At 39.7% G+C, this 22,984-nt stretch overlaps 1 protein-coding gene across 5 annotated transcripts in view; it reads right to left on the bottom strand.

Annotated features, from left to right (window-relative positions):
* Positions 1 to 22,984, bottom strand: part of ARNT (aryl hydrocarbon receptor nuclear translocator) — a 100,299-nt gene that overhangs the window by 15,150 nt on the left and 62,165 nt on the right. For 3 of the 5 annotated variants that reach the window (XM_006168448.3, XM_006168452.3, XM_006168451.3), the window contains 7 exons: positions 18,252 to 18,465; positions 13,692 to 13,905; positions 9,580 to 9,682; positions 6,943 to 7,008; positions 5,313 to 5,398; positions 2,765 to 2,841; positions 1,933 to 2,067 (listed from right to left, as the gene is read on the bottom strand). In XM_006168448.3, the coding sequence (XP_006168510.1) occupies positions 1,933 to 2,067; positions 2,765 to 2,841; positions 5,313 to 5,398; positions 6,943 to 7,008; positions 9,580 to 9,682; positions 13,692 to 13,905; positions 18,252 to 18,465 (895 nt within the window). Of the gene's footprint in view, positions 1 to 1,932; positions 2,068 to 2,764; positions 2,842 to 5,312; positions 5,399 to 6,942; positions 7,009 to 9,579; positions 9,683 to 13,691; positions 13,906 to 18,251; positions 18,466 to 21,271; positions 21,317 to 22,984 lie in introns of all 5 variants that reach the window. The other 2 variants (XM_006168449.3, XM_006168450.3) reach the window with 2 other exon arrangements.

The following is a 22,984-nucleotide window of genomic DNA, read 5'->3' as shown; positions in this document are numbered from 1 at the left end:
CCCCACCCCCGCATATATCAGTTTCTTTCTTTTTACTTTTCAGTAGTATTCTAACCTGACTATACCAATCTGTATATTTATTCAAAAAATGTTCAAGGAGGGTAAGCTCTGTGACACAGTGTTAATATGCTGCTCAAGACATACTGGATCCCATGTAGTGACCACACATTCAAATGTACAGTCTGGTCAATCTGAAACACTGGGCAAGTATATGAATTCCCAAGGTCTGATGGGCTGGAAGGACTGGAGGAAAGGGACTCCACTGAGAACAGGCTCAGGGGTGGTTGTTCCTCTCTCTCTCATTCTCATCTTCATTTGTGTGTGCATGAGTTCTATCATGAATAAAGAAAAAAACACATACATAAAAATGAAAATGTTGGGAACCAGCAGTTAGCATAATGGCTATGTCGCTGGACTCCCACATAGTCGACCACGGTTTGTGTCCCGGACCCGGTGGCTTAAAACTCACGGCAGGCGCATGTGCGTGCGTGCCCAAGATCCCGAGAGGAGAATGGAGGAGAAGGGATCGCGGCGTGACCATCCCCCCTGGGGGGTGATTTCTCGCTTTCTGTCTCTCTACTTCTCTTTCTGGCAAGCACACATGCCCTATAGCAAAAAAATCTCTCTAAAAAAAAAAAAAGTTCCTTCTTTTTTGCATACGTATAATCCAATTATTTCATCACCCTTTGTAAGAGAGACTCTTTCTCCATGAATTGTTTTGGCATCATGGCTGAAAATAAGTTAACCAAAAATGCAAGAATAGACTGTATTCTGTCTACTGACTTATGTATCTATATTTACACCAATATCACACTATCTTGGTAACAATAATAAGTGTGGAATCAGGTAGTATAAATCCTCAACTTGTTTTTTATTTTTAAGACCTCTCTTTATCTTTCAAAGATAGATAATATGCACATATATGTGTTCATAAGACTGAGGGAAAGTACCTTCAACAGGGACACCTCAAACTATGATCCTTTTTCCGTAGCCATCCAGCTCTTCAGGATCTTGGGTACCTTGCTTCAGAATCGAGCAAGCCTAGTATTCTCAGGCCCACCCAGGAACCTGAACCCATTGTCAGCATGTGGGTTCCAGTACTACAGTCTAGCATGCTAGAGACTGTGTAACCAATGCAGGGCTTCAAGTCCTCTTTTTTTACTAATCTCTTAACATGCTCTAGCCAGAAGTACCTCGGGCCACAACAGCGTTGAAAGATTTTATAAGTCAATTTAGGGATGGATCATTAATTAATCTGCTGACTGAGTTAAGTTATAATAACTAATGCTAAATTTATGTATTTTATGAGTTACTATTCTTTGGATAATTACATGAATTAGCTAAAAGTTGCTATAATAGTATAATTAATTAAAACAAGTACTTTTAAATTATTAAGTATATAAACATTAGTAACGAAAAATAAATATGTATTGGGACCAGCAGTTAGCGTAATGGCTGTCACTGGACTCCCATATAGTCGACCACGGTTCACATCCTGGACCCGGTGGCTTAAAACTCACACCGGACGCGTGTGTGTGCGTGCCCAAGATCCCAAGAGGAGAATGGAGGAGAAGGGATTGTGGCATGGCCATCCCCCCTGGAGGGTGATTTCTCGCTTTCTGTCTCTCTGTCTCTCTCTGTCTGTCTGGTGAGCGCACACGCCGTATAGCAAAAACCTCTCCAAAAAAAAAAAATGTATTTGAGCCTGCTGCTTCTACCAGAAAGCCAAATTTCTTTAGATGAGATGATAGCCTTAGTAGGAAGCTGAGAATAAATTAGCTACTGATAGAATAAGATCATCTCATTTTCTGAATATGTCTTTCTCTGATATGTTCTGGCTATTTCTAGAATTAAATGACTGCATAATCTCAACAAAGGCAAAGGGAAAACGGAGGCCTAAGTACCAGTGATGTAACAGGTGCAGCTCCTCACCTGAGGCTGGTAGCCAACAGTAGCCACACAGCGATGATCCACAAAAGTGAAGATCCCCTCAATGTTGTGTCGAGAGATGAACTCTGTTGGCTGACAAACATTACTCATGTCTGTACAGTTGGGAGAACTAGTCACCTGAGAGTTAAAAAAAAAAAAAAAGAGGTAAAATGATACTATTCTTCACAGATGTATTTTCCATTTCCCTGTGGTCATTTGCATAGACATGAGACTCCCAGTTTTAGGAATTTCTTAATGTTCACATTTCATTCAGGAAGAAAAAAGTGACAATCACAATTAAAGAGGGCATTATAGGTACCTCTACTCCCATACAATGTATTCCTTATCAAGTAAATAAAAAGAAAAAAAATGAAGTCAACCAAAAATGCACCTACTTTCAACTGGCTAGGTTGTGCTTGTTATTTATAAATACACTGGAAAATAATGATCCATACACCAAGAAACTTATCTAATATTACAAAAAAATCCAAAAAATTCTACTTCTCTGCTGTTAGTCATGTCATAATAAAATGAAAAAGATCACTCTTCTTTTACACAAAGGCAAAGAAAATTAGCTGCACATAGGAATTCAGTATTATAAATCCCCCCCAAAAAAAGATAAGGAGAAAAGATCTCCCTTCCTCTCTCACAGACTTCAACTTTTGCTAAATCCAAGGTGGCAATATTCACTATTATGCCATATTCCTTAAAATATCTGGAGTCTATGGAATTCTGCATTTGTATTCAGACAGTAAGAGAAAATTAAAATGAGTAAGTCCTGAAGGAGATTCCGTTCCATCAAAAAGAGAGAGAGATGGGGAAAATTCATACGTACCTGCAATCTACCAATGGCCACTAGGCAAAACTTGCTCCCCTGGCCAGCCTCTGGGTCATCATCTGGGAGGGAAACACCTTCAAGAAGGTTAGGTTAAAAGGTTTAACAGGGATCTCAAGCTCAAATGCCTTCAAAAACAAGTAAAGATTCAAAATATATTTAGGTATGAAGGGGCTAGTAATAAAGCAATACAGAGTATTACATGATAAGAAAGAAGGTATATAATTATCTAGAATTACCATATATGCCAGTCATTATTTTAAGCACTAAATAGATATGATTTTCCACATACTTTACTCATATTAATTGAAATAAACCGGAGAGAACAAGACTTACCAAAATAAACTGGTAAAACTGAATACACTGAAGGCAGTCATTCTGTGCCTACATCACAGGCAGAGAACAAACACCTTGCTCAATTTGTGGTTATTTTTTGTTGCTGTTTTTGAGAGAGTTTTGCTATGAGATGCATGTGTTTGCCAGAGAGACACAAAGAAACAGACGAAAAGTGAGAAATAACTCCCTAGGGGGATATGGCCACACCACAATCCCTTCTCCTTCATTCTCCCCTCAAGAGGAGCACGCACAAGCACCGAGCGTGAGTTTCAAGCCACCGAATCCAGGACTTGAATGGTAGTCGACCATGTGGAAGTGCAGCACCTAAACCACTAAGCCACCTGGTGGCCCCCTATATGTAATTTTTAAAGTAAGCAAACAACCAAAAATTAAATTGTACCAAATAGCAGTAATTATTTACATTCTTTGGAAAAAAGAGAAGCCAATGTTTTATGGAAAGCGAATAAGATTGCATTCCCCTTGTATTCTTTGCAGTTTTCTTTTATCTACAAGACCAGTATGTCTTTGATATAAGTATGAAAGATAACACGTAACACATACTTTATATATATATACACATATATATATGTTCTATATAGTATATAGACTAAAAAGCTCAAATGTTATTGCTACTTAAAATGAATTGTTCTTACTTATGTTATAATTACATTACCCCCCCCCACAACCACCTTTTTTATTTTTTAAGTTTTTTGCTATAGGGCTTGTGTGCTGGCCAGAGGAGAGACAGAGAGAGAGGAAGTGAGAAATCATACCCCTGGGGGATGGTCACATTTCAATTCCTTCTCTTCCATTTCCTTTTTGGGATTTTAGGCACACATGCACACACATGCATGTGGCATTTTTTTTCCCCCTTGAACCATGTAGTCGGCCATGTGAGATCTAGCATCTTAACCATTATGCCACCTGCTGGCTCTTAATTACCCATTACTGAATGGCTGCTATATGCCAAGCACTGTAAATCTAATGGGATACATTATCTCCAATTATAGATGAGAAAACTGAGATTTTACCACTAATAAATAACAATGCCTGGGGTCTAACCCAGGTTTTTTTCAAATCTAAAATTTAATCCTTTTCTAATATATGCCATCTTATTGTTATTTTTTTCTTAGTTCCTGTCTTCCCAAAAGCCCTACTTTCTAATTTCCTACAACTAGCAGGGAAGTAATAAAGTTGCTAAGATTTGGAAAACTCTGAAAACCCAAGTTAAAAAGATGATCACTGCATCCCAATCACCTTTCTCACATTTCAAGTTCTAGTAAAGCTAGTATGTTTAGAGATTGATTCAAAAGTCTTTGCAGGGGACCTGGCCCTGTAGACTGGTGGTTAAGGGAACCAGATCCTACATGGCCTATTGCAATTGGATTCTTGGCCCCAGTGGCCTGAAAAAACATACTGTGTGTGTGTGTGTGTGTGTGTGTGTGTGCGCGCGCGCGCGCGCGCACACGCACGCACACCCAAAGTCTCAGCAGGAGGGAGAAATGGAGGAGAAGGAATTAGAGCATGACGGCCCCATGGGAGGGTGCTTTTTCCCACCCCACCCCCTGGCTCCTTGGTGAGCACAGTGCCCTCTGGCAATTAAACAAAAGCCTTTGCAGAGAATATCTCCTTTATTAGTTATTATAAACAAGCTATTTTCCCCTTCTTCAAAGTCTTTCTCCTATTTTACAAGGCTTTCCAGGGTCAGCAGATGGCATAGTGGTTGGGGCACTGGATTCCCACATGGCCAATAGTGGTTGAAGTCCTGTACCTGGTGGTTTGCTTTCTCGCTTCCCCGTCCTCTGTCTCTCTCTGGTCAAATTAAAAAATAATAACAATTATATAAAATAAAAAGTTCTTTTAAAAGGAAGAAAGAAAGAAAGCTTTCCCAGATTAAATGCATTCAATGCCAATGTTTCTTTGCAACAACTGCTTAGAACATAGGTATTCAGTATATGTTAATATGAATTTGCACATATAAAAATCACATTCTGCAGGGAGAGCTGACATTGAGTCATGTTCAAATCTCAATAATCCATCTTCCCAACTGAATATAAGCTCAATATATAAGGGAAAGTGTTTTTTATTTCCCCTTCACTCCTGTTTTCTTTCATCTTATACCAAAGTATACTTCATATACCAGGTATATAGTAATTTTCTTGGACTCTGTGAGAAAACTGTACCAGGAGAAATTGCTGTCCAATTTTCTTACCTGCTGGGGGCCAAGCCTTGATGTAGCCTGTACAGTGGACCACCACAAAGTGAGGTTCTCCATCCTTCACAGAGCCAAGTCCATTCCTAGAAGAATTACAGGAGTCACGACAAAAACTCTATCAGGTAAAACTCTGAAAAGGGTATGCTGTGGGGCCAGTAGGTGATATGGTGGTTAAGGTATTGAACTCCCACATAGTCGACTGTGGTTTGAGTCCCAGAGCGGGTGGCTTTCTTTCTCAGTTTCTCTCTCTCTGGTGAGTACATATGTCCTATAGCAAATTAAAAATAATAGTGAAAATAAATTTAAAAATTAAAAGTACTATGTCAGCATAGCTTTTTTTAAAAAAGAATTATCTACTTAATTTTATTATTTTTAAAAATTATTTTTGTTTTAGAGAGAGATTTTTGCTATATGACGCATGTGCTCGCTGAAGAGACGGAGAGAAAGAAAGGAAGAAATCACCCCCCAGGGGGGATGGTCAGGCCACATTCTCCTCTCAGAACTCTGAGCATGCATGCACACATGCTCAGTATGAGTTTTAAGCTGCCGGGACTCAAACTGTGGTCGACTACGTGGGAGACTACCTGATAGAGTCCAGTGATGTAACCATTACACCATCAGCTGGTCCCATTATTATTTTTTAGAGATTTTTGCTATAGGGCGCACGCACTTGCCAGAGAGATAGGGAGAGACGGAGAAACAGAAAGTGAGAAATTATCCATTCCCCAGGGACGGGTGATAGTCACACCACAATCCCTTCTCCTCCAGTCTCCTCTTGGGATTTTGGACACACACATACATGTGCCCAGCGTGAGTTTCAAGCTGCCAGATCCAGGACTCAAACCATGGCTGGCCAGTAACATAGTCCAGTAACATAACTGCTACACTATCTGCTGGTCCCAACTTTTTAAAAATTTGGTATAGGGCACATGCACTCACCAAAGAGAGAGGAAAAGGGGGAAAACAAGCTGTCAGGTCTGAGACTCAAACCATGGTTGGTAATGTGGGAGTGTTCTAACCACCATGCCACCTGCTGGCCCCAGTACCTAATTTTTTTTTTCTTTTTAAGTTTATTTCTTCCATGAGTAAGCAAAAGAGGTAGCACCTTCAACAAGGTCTTGATGCCACAATCCACTCTAAGCCTCAGCTAGCCCCTGATCATGGGTATGTATGTCCTAGTGTACTCAGCAAGGTCTTGAGATCTAAACCTGGAACTTTCCCATGTAGATCAACTTCGAAGGGCATAGTGCTCTACTACTGTACCATCACCCACCCTCTTGGCTTAGCACCTTTAACTTTAAGCTCTTGGGTATTTAGGAAACAGGATAATCACTCTTTGAACCTTTTCAACCCAAAAGTGACCACCTTGCTTTTGATCCTTACCAAAGTAAAGCAACTGAAAGAGTATAACAGGAAGGACAGAAGTAAAGTAGTAGGGAAACTTCCTTAAACAGGGCAGGCACGAGAAGTTTTAGATGTTCAGGAAAATACTGCCAGAAAAAAGTAACTGTGAGGTGAGAGATGAGGGTGAGGGCTTCTGAGAAAGGAGTACAGTGAGAGCAGTGAGGAAGAAATGGTCTCTACATATACTTGCCCATCCCCCTGGTTTCACTCTTTAGGACCTCACCTGCATCTGTTCCTCACAAAGCTGAGTCTATTCATGGAGACTGGGTCCACAGAGCTATTACCACACCTGTTTCAATCAACAGAGAGATTAAAAGCAGTCAAGATACACTATTAAAGAACTTTCCACAGTAACAGCATGGTAACAGGCTCTGGCTGAAACTAGACACTAAAAACTGTTAGTAATGCTGCTAACAAGGAAGGATAAAGGTAAGTCAGGTTTGGTATTCCTGTAACTGTCCTAGAATTTGATGTGCAATGTGCCATATGTTCTTCAAATACAAAGATTCTGTACATCAGAAGTCAGCAAAACTTTTCGTAAAGGACTAGATAGTAAATATTTTCAGCTTTGTAGCCCCTACAGTCTGATTTAATTAGTCAACTCTGGCATCATAGTATGAAAGTAGTCACTATCCATAAGCAAATGGGTATGGTTATATTCCTGTAAAACTTTATGAATAGAGGCCAGTAGGTGGCATACTGGCTAAGGCACTGGACTTCTATTTGGCTGACTGCAATTCAAGTCCCAAACCTGGCAGCTTACTTTCTCACTCTCCTTTTCCCTCTCTCTCTGTTTTTTCAGTCAAATTAAATAATAACAACAATAATAATAACAATACATGAAATAATCTTTAAAAAACTTTATGAATAAAGGCTTGTAGTTTGCTGACTTCTGCTCTATATTACCTGCATCCTAATCTACTGGGTCATCAGGAAAGACATGACGCATTTTTTTTTAAGGGAGATTTTTGCCATAGGGCATGTGCACCCGCTGGAGAGACAGACACACAAAGTAAGATGCCCACAATCCTTTCTCCATTCTCCTCTCGGAATTTTGGGCACACATGCAAACATGCCTAGTGTGAGTTTTAAGCTACCAGGAACAGGACTCAAACCATGATCGACTATGTGAGATCATTACTCACTAATCATTACATCATATGCTGGTCTCATCATGACAAATTTTTGCATAGAAAAACATAGAAAAATAGGTCATGGCTTTCCCGACAACCTAATATTTGCTAGACTTTACTATTATATCTTGCACCTGCCTGCATCTTTGCATTAGCTATGTCCACATGTTAGAATACTCACTCCAATCCTACATTCCCTCTCTCATTTCTTTAAAATAGTAGTAATAGATAAAACTTACATAGAGCTTAGCATGTGTCATGCTGTATTCTAATAATCCTCAAAAACGCTTTGAGGTTAGTATTACTATTACCTCCAATAATAGATGGTGAAATAAAAGCACAAAGTAGTCAAATAGTCTTTCCAAAGTTTAAATAGATGAGTTAAACAGCTACAATTCAAATCCATAGTATACTATGGATTAAAACAAAATGCAGTGGGCCAGCAGGAGGCACAGAGGTTAAGGCACTGGATCTCAGATGGCCAACAACAGCATAGTTTGAGTTACAGACCCAGCAGCTTCAGAAACATGCTGGGCACATGTGCATCCATGCCTAAAATCCCAAGAGAAGAATGAAGAAGGGACTGTGTCATGCACATTCCCCCTGAGGGGTGCTTTGTCACTCTCTCTGTCTCTCTCCAGCAAGCTCAAATACCCTATCGCAAACTTAAAAAAAAAAAAAAAAAATCAGGAGTCTGGGTCCAGAGACTACTTTAAATCACTAAGCCACAGAATATTTGATCTTGAACTTCTCCTAAGTTACCTTCCTTAATATTCTACCCATCATTTCCAATAAGCATCCTCTTAGTACAACGTAATCAATTTCCACTATACATAAGTTGAACCTATTTTGTAACTTTATAAGATGCCTTTTGTACCTATGCAGAAAGGACTACCACACTTTATACAGAAGCCTAAAATATAGACTGTATAATTTATAAGCAATAAATACTGTTAAAAGAAAAGATATAAGGAAGTCTTAAATTTCTAACCACTCCCCCACAAAAAATTAAAAAAACATGCAGAAATGGTCTGAGTACATAGACATTGCCTTGTAATGTAGAAAAAAATATAGTTTCTTTTTTTTTTTTTTGAGAGAGAGATTTTTGCTACAGGACACATGTGTTTGCCAGAAAGATAGAGACAGAGAGATAGAAAGAGAGAAATCACCCCCTGGGGGAGTGGCCATGCCACAATCCTTTCTCCTCCATCCTCCTTTCAGGATCTTGGGCATGCACACACCCAGCATGAGTTTAAGCCACGGGTCCAAGACTCGAACCATGGTCGACTACATGGGAGACCAGCAACATAGCCATTACACCAACTGCTGGTCCCAAGGAAAAAAAAATAGGTTTTAAAAGTCAAAACTATTCTAGATTAAAATAAAATTCTGTATTGGGCACTATCTATGTAATCGTAAAAAGTTAATTTCTTTAATTTTTTTTTAATCAACTAAAATAGTAACCATAAATCTTGCCCTACAGGGCTAATGTGGAATGAAATAAGATGACAGATAAAAAAATCACCTATCACAGCGTCTGGCATGAAAGGATTCATAAATATTACTTTACCAAACACTTTATTCTGTGTCACAGCCCATCTGGGTCTTCAGAGTTAAATTTAATACAATATAGTTTAGAATTAAAATTTTAACTCCTCTCAGAGAAATAAAATCCTCAGCTCCTAATTCTTCCTAATCCATACCATAATCTTCAGCCTGAAACTCACCTCATTCGACAAATAAATGATCTCCTTGAGCCCATACACATCCTCATGGAAGACTGCTGACCTTCCTTTTTCACTGTTCCAGTCTTAAGATCCAGGATACGCCCTGCAAAAGGATGTGAAAAGCAGTCTGAATTGCATTCTTGTAAGCGGTGGGAAGGAGGGAAAGATACTGGAGGCAAAGATATCCTATTCATACCCTTCAATCTCCTTGCTTGTAACAGAACAGAAAAAGGAGGAGATGAATTTTTTTCAAACATGAAATATCTAATTCTCATCAATAATTCTCACTCTTAAGTTCAAAAGCAGCACTGAAAATAACCTTGTGCAAGGGAAGGCAAAAGTTGAAAAGCAGGGGTGGAAAGGAAGAGGCAAGGCTACATGCTTGTGCCTGATTATTTTTACACACACATAAAGTTTATGTCAATGGTTTTAGGGTCAGTGAAATGGTGAAGGTGACTGGGTCGCACATAGCTGACTCCACAGCTCAAGTCCCAGACTTAGTAGCTTGAGAAACTTGCTGGGCATGTATGAATGCATGTCCAGAATCCTGAGAGAACAGAGGGGAAGGGACTATGGTGCAGCCATCCCCCCAGAGGGGGTGATTTCTCACTTTCCCTCTCTCTCTTTGGTGAGTGCACATGTCCTATAGAAAAAAAATAAAAATAAAAAATAATTTTAAAAATGTAATTTTATATGCTAAAGAAATATACATTTGCCTTAAGCCAAAATTGCTTCTCCTCTTTATCCAAGGGCAACTTTGGAGAATAATGAAGAACTAGAAAAATGAAATGCATAAAAATATAAAAGAGAGGAAAAGATCAAATTAAAATAGCTATATTAAAATTTATTTTCCAGTTTTAAAGAATTCTTTTATTTAATGTTATTTATTTTATTTCTGTATTTATTCTTTAATTTGATCAGAGATGGACAAAGTGAGAGAGACAGAGAGGGAGGGAAAGTGAAAAAACAAGCCACCCGGTTCAGGACTCGAACCACAGTAAGCCATGTGGGAATCCAGCACCCTTAACCACCATGCCACCTGCAGGCCCCCAATTTTTTTTACTTTAAGTAATACTTTTTTTTTTTTTTAACATCTATCTATCGATCGATCGATCTAGATGCTACCACTTTCAAGCCACCAGGTCCAGGACTCAAACTGTATTCAGCCATGTGGGAACCCAGTGCCTCCACCACCATGCACCTGCTAGTCCATAGTTTAAATTATTTTTACCTGCTTCTACCTTAAATTTTTTTCTAGAGTTGCTCACTAACAGATGTGACTTGCTCTCTCTAGCCATATTGTAGCAAAAGGATTGAATAGCATTAAAATAAGAGTGAAAAAAAAAGAAAAACAATATAGATACAAAAAGCAACAAAATCAACTATACACTGACCAATAACCACTCTCACATAAAATAATAATCTCTTATCATGAAACTAGCACAAAATGAAGCAAAGGTACATAACTCTAACAATTGAAAATGCCAGATAATTTGGACCTGCAGATGGCGCAATGGCTATGTCGTCGGACTCCTGTGTAGTCAACCAGTTTGAGTTCTGGACCCAGTGGCTTAAAAATGCTGGGTGTGTGTGCATGCGTGCCCAAGATCCCAAGAGGAGAATGGAGGAGAAGGGATTGCAGCGTGGCCATCCCCCCTGCAGGATAATTTCTCACTTTCTGTCTCTTCATCTCTCTCTGTTTTTCTGGCGAGCGCACATGCCCCATGGCAAAAACCTCTCAAAAAAAAAAAAAAATTATCCGTACAAATGAGATACAAGCATGAGTAATTCTTTTAGGGTGGAAAAAAATTATTGTTCGTTTGGTTTTTACTGTTTTATTTAAATTAATAGTAAGATAAACATAAACCTTTTTTTAAATAAGTTTTTTTTAGATGTCAGAAAGGACATGTGCTCACCAGAGGGGGTAAGAGATAGAGAGAAAGGAAGAAAGCACCCCCCTCCCAGGGGGAGGAATGGAATGTGAATCCCTTCTCCATTTCTCCATCCAGTTAGGATTCTGGGCAGACACATACATGTATCTGGCATGTTTTTCAAGCCACTGGATGGGGATTTGAACCATGGTCAGCCATGTGGAATCCAACTCCCTTAACTACCAGGTCATGGGGTTAGTTCAAAATAAACATAAGCTTCTATATGTATTGTTTTTTAAAAAAATATTTACTTATTTATTTATTCTTCTACTTGACCAGAGAGAAAAAAAGAGAAATGAAGAATGAGAAAGCAAGCCACGTTCTTTTCCTGCCACTGCCAATTCACGCACAGGCAGAGGCTTGGGTACATTCAAGATTCAGCTCGGGACCAGCAGTTACTGTAATGGCTGGCTATGTCGCTGACTCCCATGTAGTCGACTGTGGTTCGAGCCCCAGACCTGGTGGCTTAAACTCATGCCAGGGGCATGTGCATGCGTGCCCAAGATCCCGAGGAGAATGGAAAAGGGAGTGTGGCATGGCCATCCCCCCTGGGGGGTGATTTCTTGCTTTCTGTCTCTCTGTCTCTCTCTGTCTTTCTGGAGAGTGCACGCACCCTGTAGCAAAAACCTCTCCAAAAAAAAAAAGATTTGGCTCCACCTGTAATCCACTGCCATGGCCGAGGAAGGCATTGCTACTGGAGGTGTAATGGACGTTAACATAGCTTTACAAGATGTGCTGAAGATCGCCCTCATCCACGATGGCCTAGCACATGGAATTCATAAAGTTGCCAAAGCCTTAGTCAAGCGCCAAGCCCATCTGTGTGTGTTTGCATTCAACTGTGATGAGCCTATGTTTTGGCCCTTTATGCCAAACATCGAATCAACCTGAACAAGGTTGATGACAATAAGAAAGTAGGAGAATAGGTAGGCCTCTGTAAAATTGACAGAGAGGGGAACCAGTAGTTAGTGTAATGGCTATGTCGCTGGACTCCCACGTAGTCGACCGCGGTTCGCGTCCCAGACCCGGTAGCTTAAAACTCACGCCGGGCGCATGTGTGTGCATGCCCAAGATCCCTAGAGGAGAATGGAGAAGGGATAGCGGCGTTACCATCCCCCCTGGGGGGTGATTTCTCGCTTTCTGTCTCTCTGTCTCTCTCTGTCTGGCGAGTGCACGCGCCCTATAGCGAAAACCTCTCAAAAAAAAAAAAAAAATTGACAGAATCCCATAAAGTGGTTGGTTGCAGCTGTGTAGTAGTAAAGGAATACGGCAAGGAATCTCAGGCCAAGGATGTCATTGAAGAGTACTTCAAATGCAAGAAATGAAGAGATAATAAAAATTGGCTCATGAAAAAAAAAAGAAAAGAAAGAAAGAAAGCGGCCATGTCCAGGACTCAAACCACAGTCAGTCATGTGGAAGTCCAATGCCCCAGTCACTGTGTCACCTGCTATCCCCTATATGTATACTTTTATCACTTTTTTAAAAAGGATTATTTTATTTAACTTATTTATTTATTTTAATTTGATCAGAGAGGAACGAGGGGGGGGGGAGTGAGAAGGCAAGCCACCAGGTCCAGAACTCGAACTATGGTTGGCCATGTGCAAGTCCACTGCCCTTAACCACGATACCACCTGCCAGCTCCTAAAACAAGTTCTAAAGATAAGCTACAAAGTAGATAATGTGAATGTCGATAAAAATAACTGATCACAATTTGTTCTACATAGCCACAGTTTCCACATCCAAAGATTCAACCAACAGTAGATTGAAAATACCTGAAAATTAAAACTGGTTGCATCTGTACTGAACATATATAGAATACTTTTCTTGTCATTATGCCTAAACAACAAAGAATAACAACTATTTACATAACATTTATATTGTATTAGGTATTATAAGTAATCTAAAAATTATTTAAAGTATACAGGAGGATGTGTGTAGCTTATATGCAAATACTATGCCATTTTATGAAAGAACTTGAATATGCTTGGATTTTGGTACCCAGGGGGGTCATAGAAACAATCCCTTTGGCTACTGACAGCTATATATTCATTCATTAAAGAAGAAAATTCTAGAAGCCTTGCCAGATTCAAAAAATTTAGGAGCCAAAATACCTCTTATGCATTAAAGAAAAAAAGAAAAAAAAGATAGAACTTCCCATCCATTTCCCATCCACATAATTCTCACCTGTCAGGGCATTTTCTGATGTAGAAAGCTGCTCACGAAGTTTATCCACATCATCTGGGTGCACCTGATCATAGAGTGTGCTGCCAAACCATTCAGACTGTGGCTGGTTCAAAACAGGAGTCACTGAATCAGAGACATACACGACCCGCCCTGTCTCACATGAGACAATAAACAGAAAACCATCTGCTGCCTCCAAGATCAAATGTTTCAGTTCCTGTCCAAGAATAAAAATAATAGTTAATACTGAACTCTGAACAGCCAAGCATTTCATCAGAGAAAAAACACTTTAGACCACATGTACCCCTCTCTAAGCTAGTTTCTAGCCTAAATGTAAATTTCAGATTTTTTTCTTTTGAGAGGTTTTTGCTATAAGGGCATGTGCACTTGCCAGAAAGACAGAGAGACAAAAAGTGCGAAATCACTCCCCAGGGGCATGGCCATGCCGCAATCCCTTCTCCTCCATTCTCCTCTCAGGACCTTGGGCACGCACGTACACACTACCCGGTGTGAGTTTAAGCCACCGGGTCCGGGATTTGAACTGTGGTTGACTACATGGGAGTCCAGCGACATAGCCATTATGCCAACTGCTGGTCCCGTAAATTTCATCATTGACAAGAATGTTTTCTCCAAATAGGTATTTTCTCAGTTTCTCTGTCACTGTTCACCTCTTCCTCTTCCTCTTTCAGAATTCTAGAGGGGGAATAAAGAGGTTTGGCATTAATAATAATTAATTTGCTGATCCCATTCTCTCTGATTTCTTTTTAGGATTTTGCTTCATAAATATTCTCACTTTCTCTCATTCCCTTCAGGCGCATAAACCCTCAAGTTTTTTCAATTCTATACAAATCTTCCCTCAATTTGTGCCAAATCATTCTTTTTTCCAGTGTCAAGCCTATACTAAGAAAATGTTATACCCACTTGTTCTATTCTTTTACCTTTCAATCATTTCTCAATTCCATTGCAATCTTCACTCTAACCTACTGTATTCATGGGGATTTTTTAGGAGATTATAATGTTTTCCTAATTGCCAATGCCAGTCCCCTTTATTTTATTCTGTGCAGAATCTGACAGGGCTCTTCATTCTATCTTCAAATTTATTTTCTCCTGGCTGCTTCTAGAGACTGCATTCTAACTTCTGCTTCCTCCTATGCTTCAGGCTATCTTTCCTTTGCTCCAGCCATAAATATAGACATTTTTGGCCCAGCCCCATTGCCTAGTAGTTAATAAAGCCAGATCTGACATGGTTGACCATGGTTCCAATCCTGGCAAGAGGCTTGAAAAGCATGCTGGGTGTATGCACACGCTTGCCCAAAATCCAGGCAGGATGAAGAAATAATGAAGGGACTACAGTATGACCACACCCCAATGGTGGATACTTTCTCCTTCTCCCTCTCTCTCTGTCTCTCTCTGACAAGTTTGCATACCCTCTGGCAATTTAAATAATAAAAATAAAGTAGGCAGTCTGAGGCCAGCAGGTGGCATGGTGGTTGGGGACGCTGGAATCCCACATGGCCGACCATGGTTCTAGTCTCGGACCTGGTGGCTTGCTTTCTCACTCTCTCTCTCTCTCTGTCCCTCTCTGGTCAAATTAAAATAAATAAATAAAGATAAATAAAATAATTATTAAAAAAGTAAATTAATTTTTAAAAATAAATAAATAAAGTAGGCAATCTCAAGGTTGAATCTTAAGTCTTCTTTTCTATTCATTCTTCCTGGGAAATCATATCCACTCCTTCCCACAATGTAATAACACCCAAGTCTACATCCCTAGACTTGCCTAATTTTTCTTTTTTTCACTCAAGCTTTCAGCATACTTAATTTCCAAGTATCTATGAAACATTTTCAAGTAGATATTATACCTGCAACTCAGTATCATCATCTCAAACCTTCAATCATTATTCCCCTGTTCAAAAAGCAATCCTCTGTGCTCTTTCAGCACTCTCTTTCTTGATTCCAGCATCCTCTCAGGCTAGAGACTCAACAATCTTTACTCTTCCTCACACTCAGCAATAACTTAGTTTTATCAATTCTGCCTTCCAGTATCGTATCACTGCCCTAGTCAACTTGTGTCTAAATCAATAAAGCCCCTGCTCTCACTCTCAATTCTTCCTTATAATGTTATTAGATTAGATCTACTAATACATTTTTCATGACTCTGTTAACACCTAATAATTAAAACCTAAGTTCTTTTTCTTTTATTATAAAGAACTATCATCTTTGAGGTTTTTTTATTTTTTTTTATTTTTTTCTTGTTTTGGAGGTTTTTCCTATAGGGCGTGTGCGTTCTCCAAAAAGGCAGAGAGACAGAACGCGAGAGGTCACCCGCCAGGAGGGATGACCACACCGCAGTCCCTTCTCCTCCATTCTCCTCTCGGGATCTTGGGCACACATGCACACGTGCCCAGCATTGAGTTTAAGCTTCTGGGTCCAGGACTCTAACCGCGATCGACTATGTGGGAGCCCAGCAACACAGCCATTACGCCAACTGCTGGTCCCTCATCTTTCTCCATTTTACTCATCAACATTATTTTTATTTTTCAAATTTGACCAGAGAGAGACAGAGAGAGAAAGTGAGAAAGCAAGCTGCTAGGTCTAGGACTTGACTGAACCACAGTCAGCCATGTGGGAGTCCAGCACTTCAACCACCATGCCACCTGCCGGCCCCAAAACCTAAGTTCTAAAATACAATACCTCATAATTCTATCATTGGGTCCCAGCCTATATTTCTTTTAACATCCTCTAAAATCTGCTATACCACTTCACTTTTCTTGAATAACCCAATTATTACTATTTTTTGTGTGTGTGTGGAGAGGTTTTTGCTACAGGGCTTGTGCACTTGCCAGAAAGACAGAGACAGAGAGATAGAAAGCGAGAAATCACCACCCAGGGGGGACGGCCATGCCTCAATTCCTTCTCCTCCATTCTCCTCTTGGGACCTTGGGCACGCACGCACATCCGCCCAGCATGAGTTTTAAGCCACGGGGTTCGAGACTCAAACCACGGTCGACTATATGGGAGATCAGCAACATAGCCATTATGCTAACTGCTGGTTCCCATAACCCAATTATTTTCACATTTCTAAGTTTTAGCTAAAGTTATCCCCAAAATCTATGACACCACATCTCAATTTCTCATTTTCCAAATCTGCACTCCTATAGGACTTATTACTGTATCTCTGTCATAAATTTGTTCTGTGCTTATAATTTATTTACTTACATGTCTCTTTTCACCAGTGACTATCTCTTATATCTTCCATTGGGTTGTCAGAAAAGTCATAATGTATTTTTCCTATTTTTCTATGGAAAAATGTGTCATGACTTCCGACATCCCAATATTTCTCACAGCACAAAGCATCTAGTTTGCTCACAAAAGGTACATACTTGAAGTTGGCTGAATCAATATTTACACATGTACTATCAGAGCAAATGAACTATTTCAATCTACATACCTATGAAATAGGTGCTATATGTGTTTTCAAATAGATCATCATTTTTGGTAAATTCTTCATCTTTTTCCCAGACCATATTTCTTCCTTCCTTTGATTAAAATGGTGGCATTGCAAGTATATTGTTTTCTTCCTTCATACTTCTTATATTTTCCAAATATTTCCTCAATGATTATGTGTTAATTTAATAATCAAAATAGAATATGGCTTCTTTACTGTGAGGAGTCTTTCCTAACCACCCTTACTTAAGGCTGGCCATTCTATTCACTTTAGCCATCCTTCCAGCACTTACCTAGTCTCACATAAACATTTTTTTTTTCTTTTTAAGAGAGATGTTTGCTATAAGGCACATGCACTCGCCGGACAGAGACAGACAGAAAGCGAGAAATGATCCCCCAGGGGGATGGCCATGCCACAATCCCTTCTCTTCCATTCTCCTCTCAGGGTCTTGGCATGCACACACCACATGTCCTGGACTCGAACCATGGCTGACTACATGGGAGTTTAGCAACACAATCATTATGCCATCTGCTAGTCCCATCTCACATAAACTACTAGTAAGGAAAAAAAAAAGAAATTCCCTGTATGTATTTTGCTATCATTTTTCACTTGGGTGTGCATCCTGCCATTCACATACTTACATTCAGAGATCCTAAAAGGCAGGAAATGTTTTTGCCTTCTCTACTTTTCTCACAGCACATCAAATGTAACTAAACACATCCCTGAGATGACTACCTGTTAGACTCCTTTATTATTAAAACTGAAAGCTGCTTCAGTAATAAGATTCTTCCACCCTCTATAACCCATGTCAAAGAAGAAAACTGGTTCCTCTTACATTTATTTCCTCTTTCTGTGATTCCACTGTTTTTCTTCCAACTTTGTAAGATGTATTCAAGGATCAAATTCTAAGATACTTATAAGCTTGCTACATCATTTTCACAACACTTCTCTACTTTTCATTGTCCTGATGCTAATTAATGTTACAGCCAAGGACAAAAACTCGCTTTCCCAAGGTTTTGGATTTTTACTAAAGAGCTAAATTTTCTCTAAAAAAATCATAACTTTTAACAGATTCGTCCAGATTCTGGACTCTCAGAGCTATAAACGTCAGAGACCTGATCAGTGAGGAAGGATGGTTTATAGGAGCCATCAGTAGAGGTGTTGCCAGTTCCTCGCAAGGACTTCATGTGAGAAACTGCCATGCGTAGAATAGTTAGCTTGTCTGGTTTTCGAGCCAGGGCACTACAGGTGGGTACCATGTCTGACAGTTCTGTGATGTAGGCTGTCATCTTGTTCCGTCGCCGCCGTTCAATTTCACTATGATTTTCCCTGCATGGAGAGAGAGAGGAGAAGCCCCATCCAGGTGGTCACATCTTGTCATTTGGCAGTAGGAAGAGTAATACGGACACCAAGTAAGCTGCTGAAGAACATAGTATTTAGGTTTAGTGACGCTTAAGTCTCAGAAGTTAAAGTAAGGTTTGCCAACCTTCTCATGCAGAGCAAGCATGAAACAGAAACTAACAAGGCAGTGAGCAAATAAGCAGATACTTCAATTCCCTGCATACCCTGGAAACGTCACTATCTATGTAAACTACTACTCCTTCAGAACAAAAAATGTTTTAAGATAGTATTTTACAATGTTTATTTCACTCACTTAAGTCCCTATAGGACAAACTGGTTGACTCCATGTTTACTAATTAAACAGTTTAAAGGCTAGGGAAATAAAATGACCAATATTTGCCCAGTCCAGTATGTTGCTTAGTAGCTGATACAAGAATTGATAGCACAGATTCTCTCTATCTATAAAATGTTGCCTTGTTGTAAGCTTCTCTTACTTAGCAACGCTAGAAAAAGAACTGGAAAATTTGAAAATGTATTTATATATCACTAATATGAGAAGTCCTATCTTTATTTGGGTGTGTTGCCAATGCACTGAACTTAAGAGACTAAAATACTACCAGGCCAGCAGGTGGCATAGTAGTTAAGAGCACTGGACTCCCACATGGCCAAACGCAGTTCATGTCCTGTACCTGGCAACTTGCTCTCTCTCACTTTCTCTCTCTCTCCCCTCCCCACCCCCTCTGGTCACATAAAAATAAAAATTAATAATAAAGTTAAAATAATTTTTTTTAAAAAGAGACACTAAAATACTACCATCTAGAGGATCCATATGTGTCCCCAGTACAGAACGAAGTGAACTAGAGACTACAGAATGTAAAAGGAAATGGGATACCTAAAAGACCTGGAAAGAGACAATTTTTCTCATCAAGGTAAGCAGACCACATCTCCAACACTGACTTCCTCTAAATCAGGACAGATTACTGTTAAAAGGAATACTCTAGTCATTTTCAAACAGGAATTTTGAAAAGCTCCATTAGGTTCCTCAGTATCCTCCAGGGGAAAGCCTCAAGGAGCAAACCAAACAACCTGCTGCTTTTCTGCTTCTACTTGAGAAGCTTTGCTTTCTCTATTTCAGTTACTTTTGTTATCACTCAAGGATTCTATTTAAACAAAAGTTCTTATCAAAAAAGGGAGGGAGATGGACCAGCAGATAGTGTAATGGTTACATGGCTGAACTCCCACATAGTTGACTGCGGTTTGAGTCCTGGACCCAGCAACTTAAAACTCACACCAGGCGCATGTGTGTGCATGCCCAAAATCCTGAGCAAATAGAGGAGAAGGGACTGCGGCATGGCCAATCCCCTCTGTGGAGTGATTTCTCGCTTTCTGTCTCTGTCTCTCTGACAAGTGTATGTGCCCTACAGCAAAAACAAACAAACAAAAAACAACCAAACCAAAAATTCTCTACAAAAATTAAAATTTAAAAAAAAAGGGGAAAGAGGGAGGCCAGCAGGTGTCTTAAAGCAATGGACTCCCACATGGCCCACTGCAGTTCACGTCCCAGACCTGGAGGCTTTCTCACTTTCCATTCCTCTCTCTCTGTCTCTCTTTAGGGAGAGCACATGACTGATACCAAATTAAAATAATAATGATAATAACAATTAATAAATATATTATTATTAATTTAAAAAGCTTAGTGGCTTCAAACATGAACATCTCATGGTTCTGTGGATAGACTGTCTTCAGTGGGACAGTTATTGCTTGTGACTCTGATTTAGATGCAGTTACATATCAGCTGGGTCATATAAAAAAACAAGGGAGGAGAAAGAAGGAAGAAAACTAGGGGCCAGCAGATGGCATAGCAGTTATGTCACTGGACTCCCACATGGCCAACCACAGTTCGAGTTCCAGACCTGATGGCTTGAAACACACACTGGGCACTGCTGCTGCATGTCTGTCCAAGATCCCAGGAGGTGAGTGGAGTAGAAGGGATTGCAGCGAGGCCATTCATCCCCTCTGGGGAGGTGATTTCTCACTTTCCCTCTTACAATCTCTCTCCCTTTTCCTTTCTCTCCAGTGAGCGCATATGCCCTAAGACAAAAAACACTTTAAAAAAAAAAAGAAGAAGAAGAGGAGGAAGAAAGAAAACTATTAAGTCTATATTTAGTTACTTTGCCTGAGACATGTCAAATTCTACTCTCAAACTCAACATAACTATCTTCCTAGTATCTGACAGATATCTGATGCTGAAGTCCAAAAACTCATTTTCAAGGTAGCTAAATTAAGTGTTCCGGGAAACTACAAGAAAGGATTCAGTCACTTAAACAACACTAGTTCTGCTGTGACATAGTAATCTAGGCTGTAAGTCTACTAGGAAAATAAGATTTTTAGATAGGTTTGGAGTAAATGCCAAGGCCTAAACACTGGGAACTAAATGCAAAGAGATATATTTATTGGTTTTCTGATAAAAAGAGTATTTCCCTATTAAAACAACAACTGGCACAGATACATTATTTCTAAAAGCTTTTTGTTCTATAAAACTTAGTACTGAGTAACGTGGGAAAGAAACAACTTAAAACTAATAGTGATTTCTTAAACTCCTAAGTTCCCTTATCTCACCCGTTTTCTGATGGGAAAGTCAAAGTTGTTGTTACACCCAAACTTCTAAAAAATCTTGTCCTTTCTTGCCATAGATTAGGAAAAATACAAGGAAAAAGGGGGAAGAAAAGAGGAGAAAAAGGGAAGAAAAAGCAGCATCACCTGCTTCATCATGCTAAAGATACTGTTCTCCTACCTGGCAAGTCTCTCTTTATCCGCAGAGCTCTGCTCATCATCCGACCTAAAAACAGAATTAATGAACTAAGCTAAAATTAAAATTAAAAGGAAAGAAGGAAGGGTAAATGGAAAAGGAAGCAAAGAAAGGAGAAAAGAAGAGACAAAAAGGAAACAACAAAATAGACACAGAGAACAGAAGTAGAGAAAGAAAATATGGGCAGAAACCTTGCATATAACTCTATAAAGGCATCTGCTAAGGTAAAGCAAAAGTAACTTACAAGACAAAGGTCAACATAAAAGCAAGGCCAATACATAACATAAATTCATGTGATCTAAGAATTTTGTCAATCAATCTCTATAGAGACCAAGGACACAGATTTTGAATAAGAACCAAACAAGGGGATCTAGAAACATCATTCTCATGTACCGCTCCCAATCTGGAAAGAAAATGACTTTACATGTGCTATTCTATAGTGAAATAAATTGAAGAGTAAATTAAAGATGAAAGTGTTACACAAGCAATTGCAAATATGATCTGACACACACACACACAAACACACATAGAGAAACATGTGTGTATATACACTCAGAGAGGTTTGTTTTTTGTTTTCTTTTGATCTATCTACCTATCTATTTATTTTGACCAGAGAGGGACAGAGAGAGAGAGAGAGAGGGGAAAGTGAGAAAGCAAGCCACCAGGTCCGGGACTCAAACCATGGTCAGCCATGTAGGAGTCCAGCACCCTTAACCACCACGCCACCTGCTGGCCCCATATACACTCAGAGAAATCAACCAGATTTCACTAGGACTCAAACTACAGTCAGACATGTGGGAGTCTAGTGATAACCATTACACCATCTGCGGGTCTCCAGGTCACATTTTCATGGATTTTTGGAATTTTAGTTAAGAGACTGTGAACCTACACCACTAATACTAAGTGATGTCCTGACTTTCTTTTTGGAAGTTTTTGCCATAGACCATGTGCACTCACTGGAGAGAACAAGAGACAGACAGACAGACAGTGAGAGGGAAAGTGAGAAACCACACCACACACCCACTCCTGGGCCATGCCACAATCCCTTCTCTTCCATTCTCCTGGGATTTTGAGCATGTACACACATGCGCCCAGCTTGATTTTTAAGCCACAGAGTCCAGGATTTGAACCTCAGTCAGTCACATGGGAGTCCAGCGATGTAACTACCACATCATCTGCTGGCCCCATGTCTTGACTTTTAAATACAGTTTTAAAAAGTATTTCCCAAATATCTATGACTAACTTCTCACTTCAGAGATGCTTCATATCTTAAAAGCTTTATAAGAATCTACTTCAATTAACTTTGGTAAATAAATTACTCTTTGGGACCAACAATTAGGGTAATGGCTATGTCGCTGAACTCCCATGTAGCCAATCGTGGCTTGAGTCCCGGACCTGGTGGTTTATACTCATGCCGGGTGTGTGTGCGTGCGTGCCCAAGATCCCGAGAGAATGGAAGAGAAGGGATTGCGGCGTGGCCATCCCCCCCGGGGGGTGATTTCTGGCTTTCTGTTTCTCTGTTTCCCTCTTTCTCTCTGGTGAGCACACGTGCCCTGTAGCAAAATCCTCTCCAAAAAAATAATTAAAATTTAAAAATAAATAAATAAATTACTCTTCAAAAACTTTCTAGTTTTTTGTTGTTGTTGTTTTGTGGAGAGGTTTCTGCTATAGGGTGCATGTGCTCGCCAGACAGAGACA

Source organism: Tupaia chinensis, unplaced genomic scaffold (genome assembly GCF_000334495.1).
Source record: "Tupaia chinensis unplaced genomic scaffold, TupChi_1.0 Scaffold145814_1, whole genome shotgun sequence".
Lineage (NCBI taxonomy): Eukaryota > Metazoa > Chordata > Mammalia > Scandentia > Tupaiidae > Tupaia > Tupaia belangeri.
This window is presented reverse-complemented; position numbering and strand designations above follow the sequence as displayed.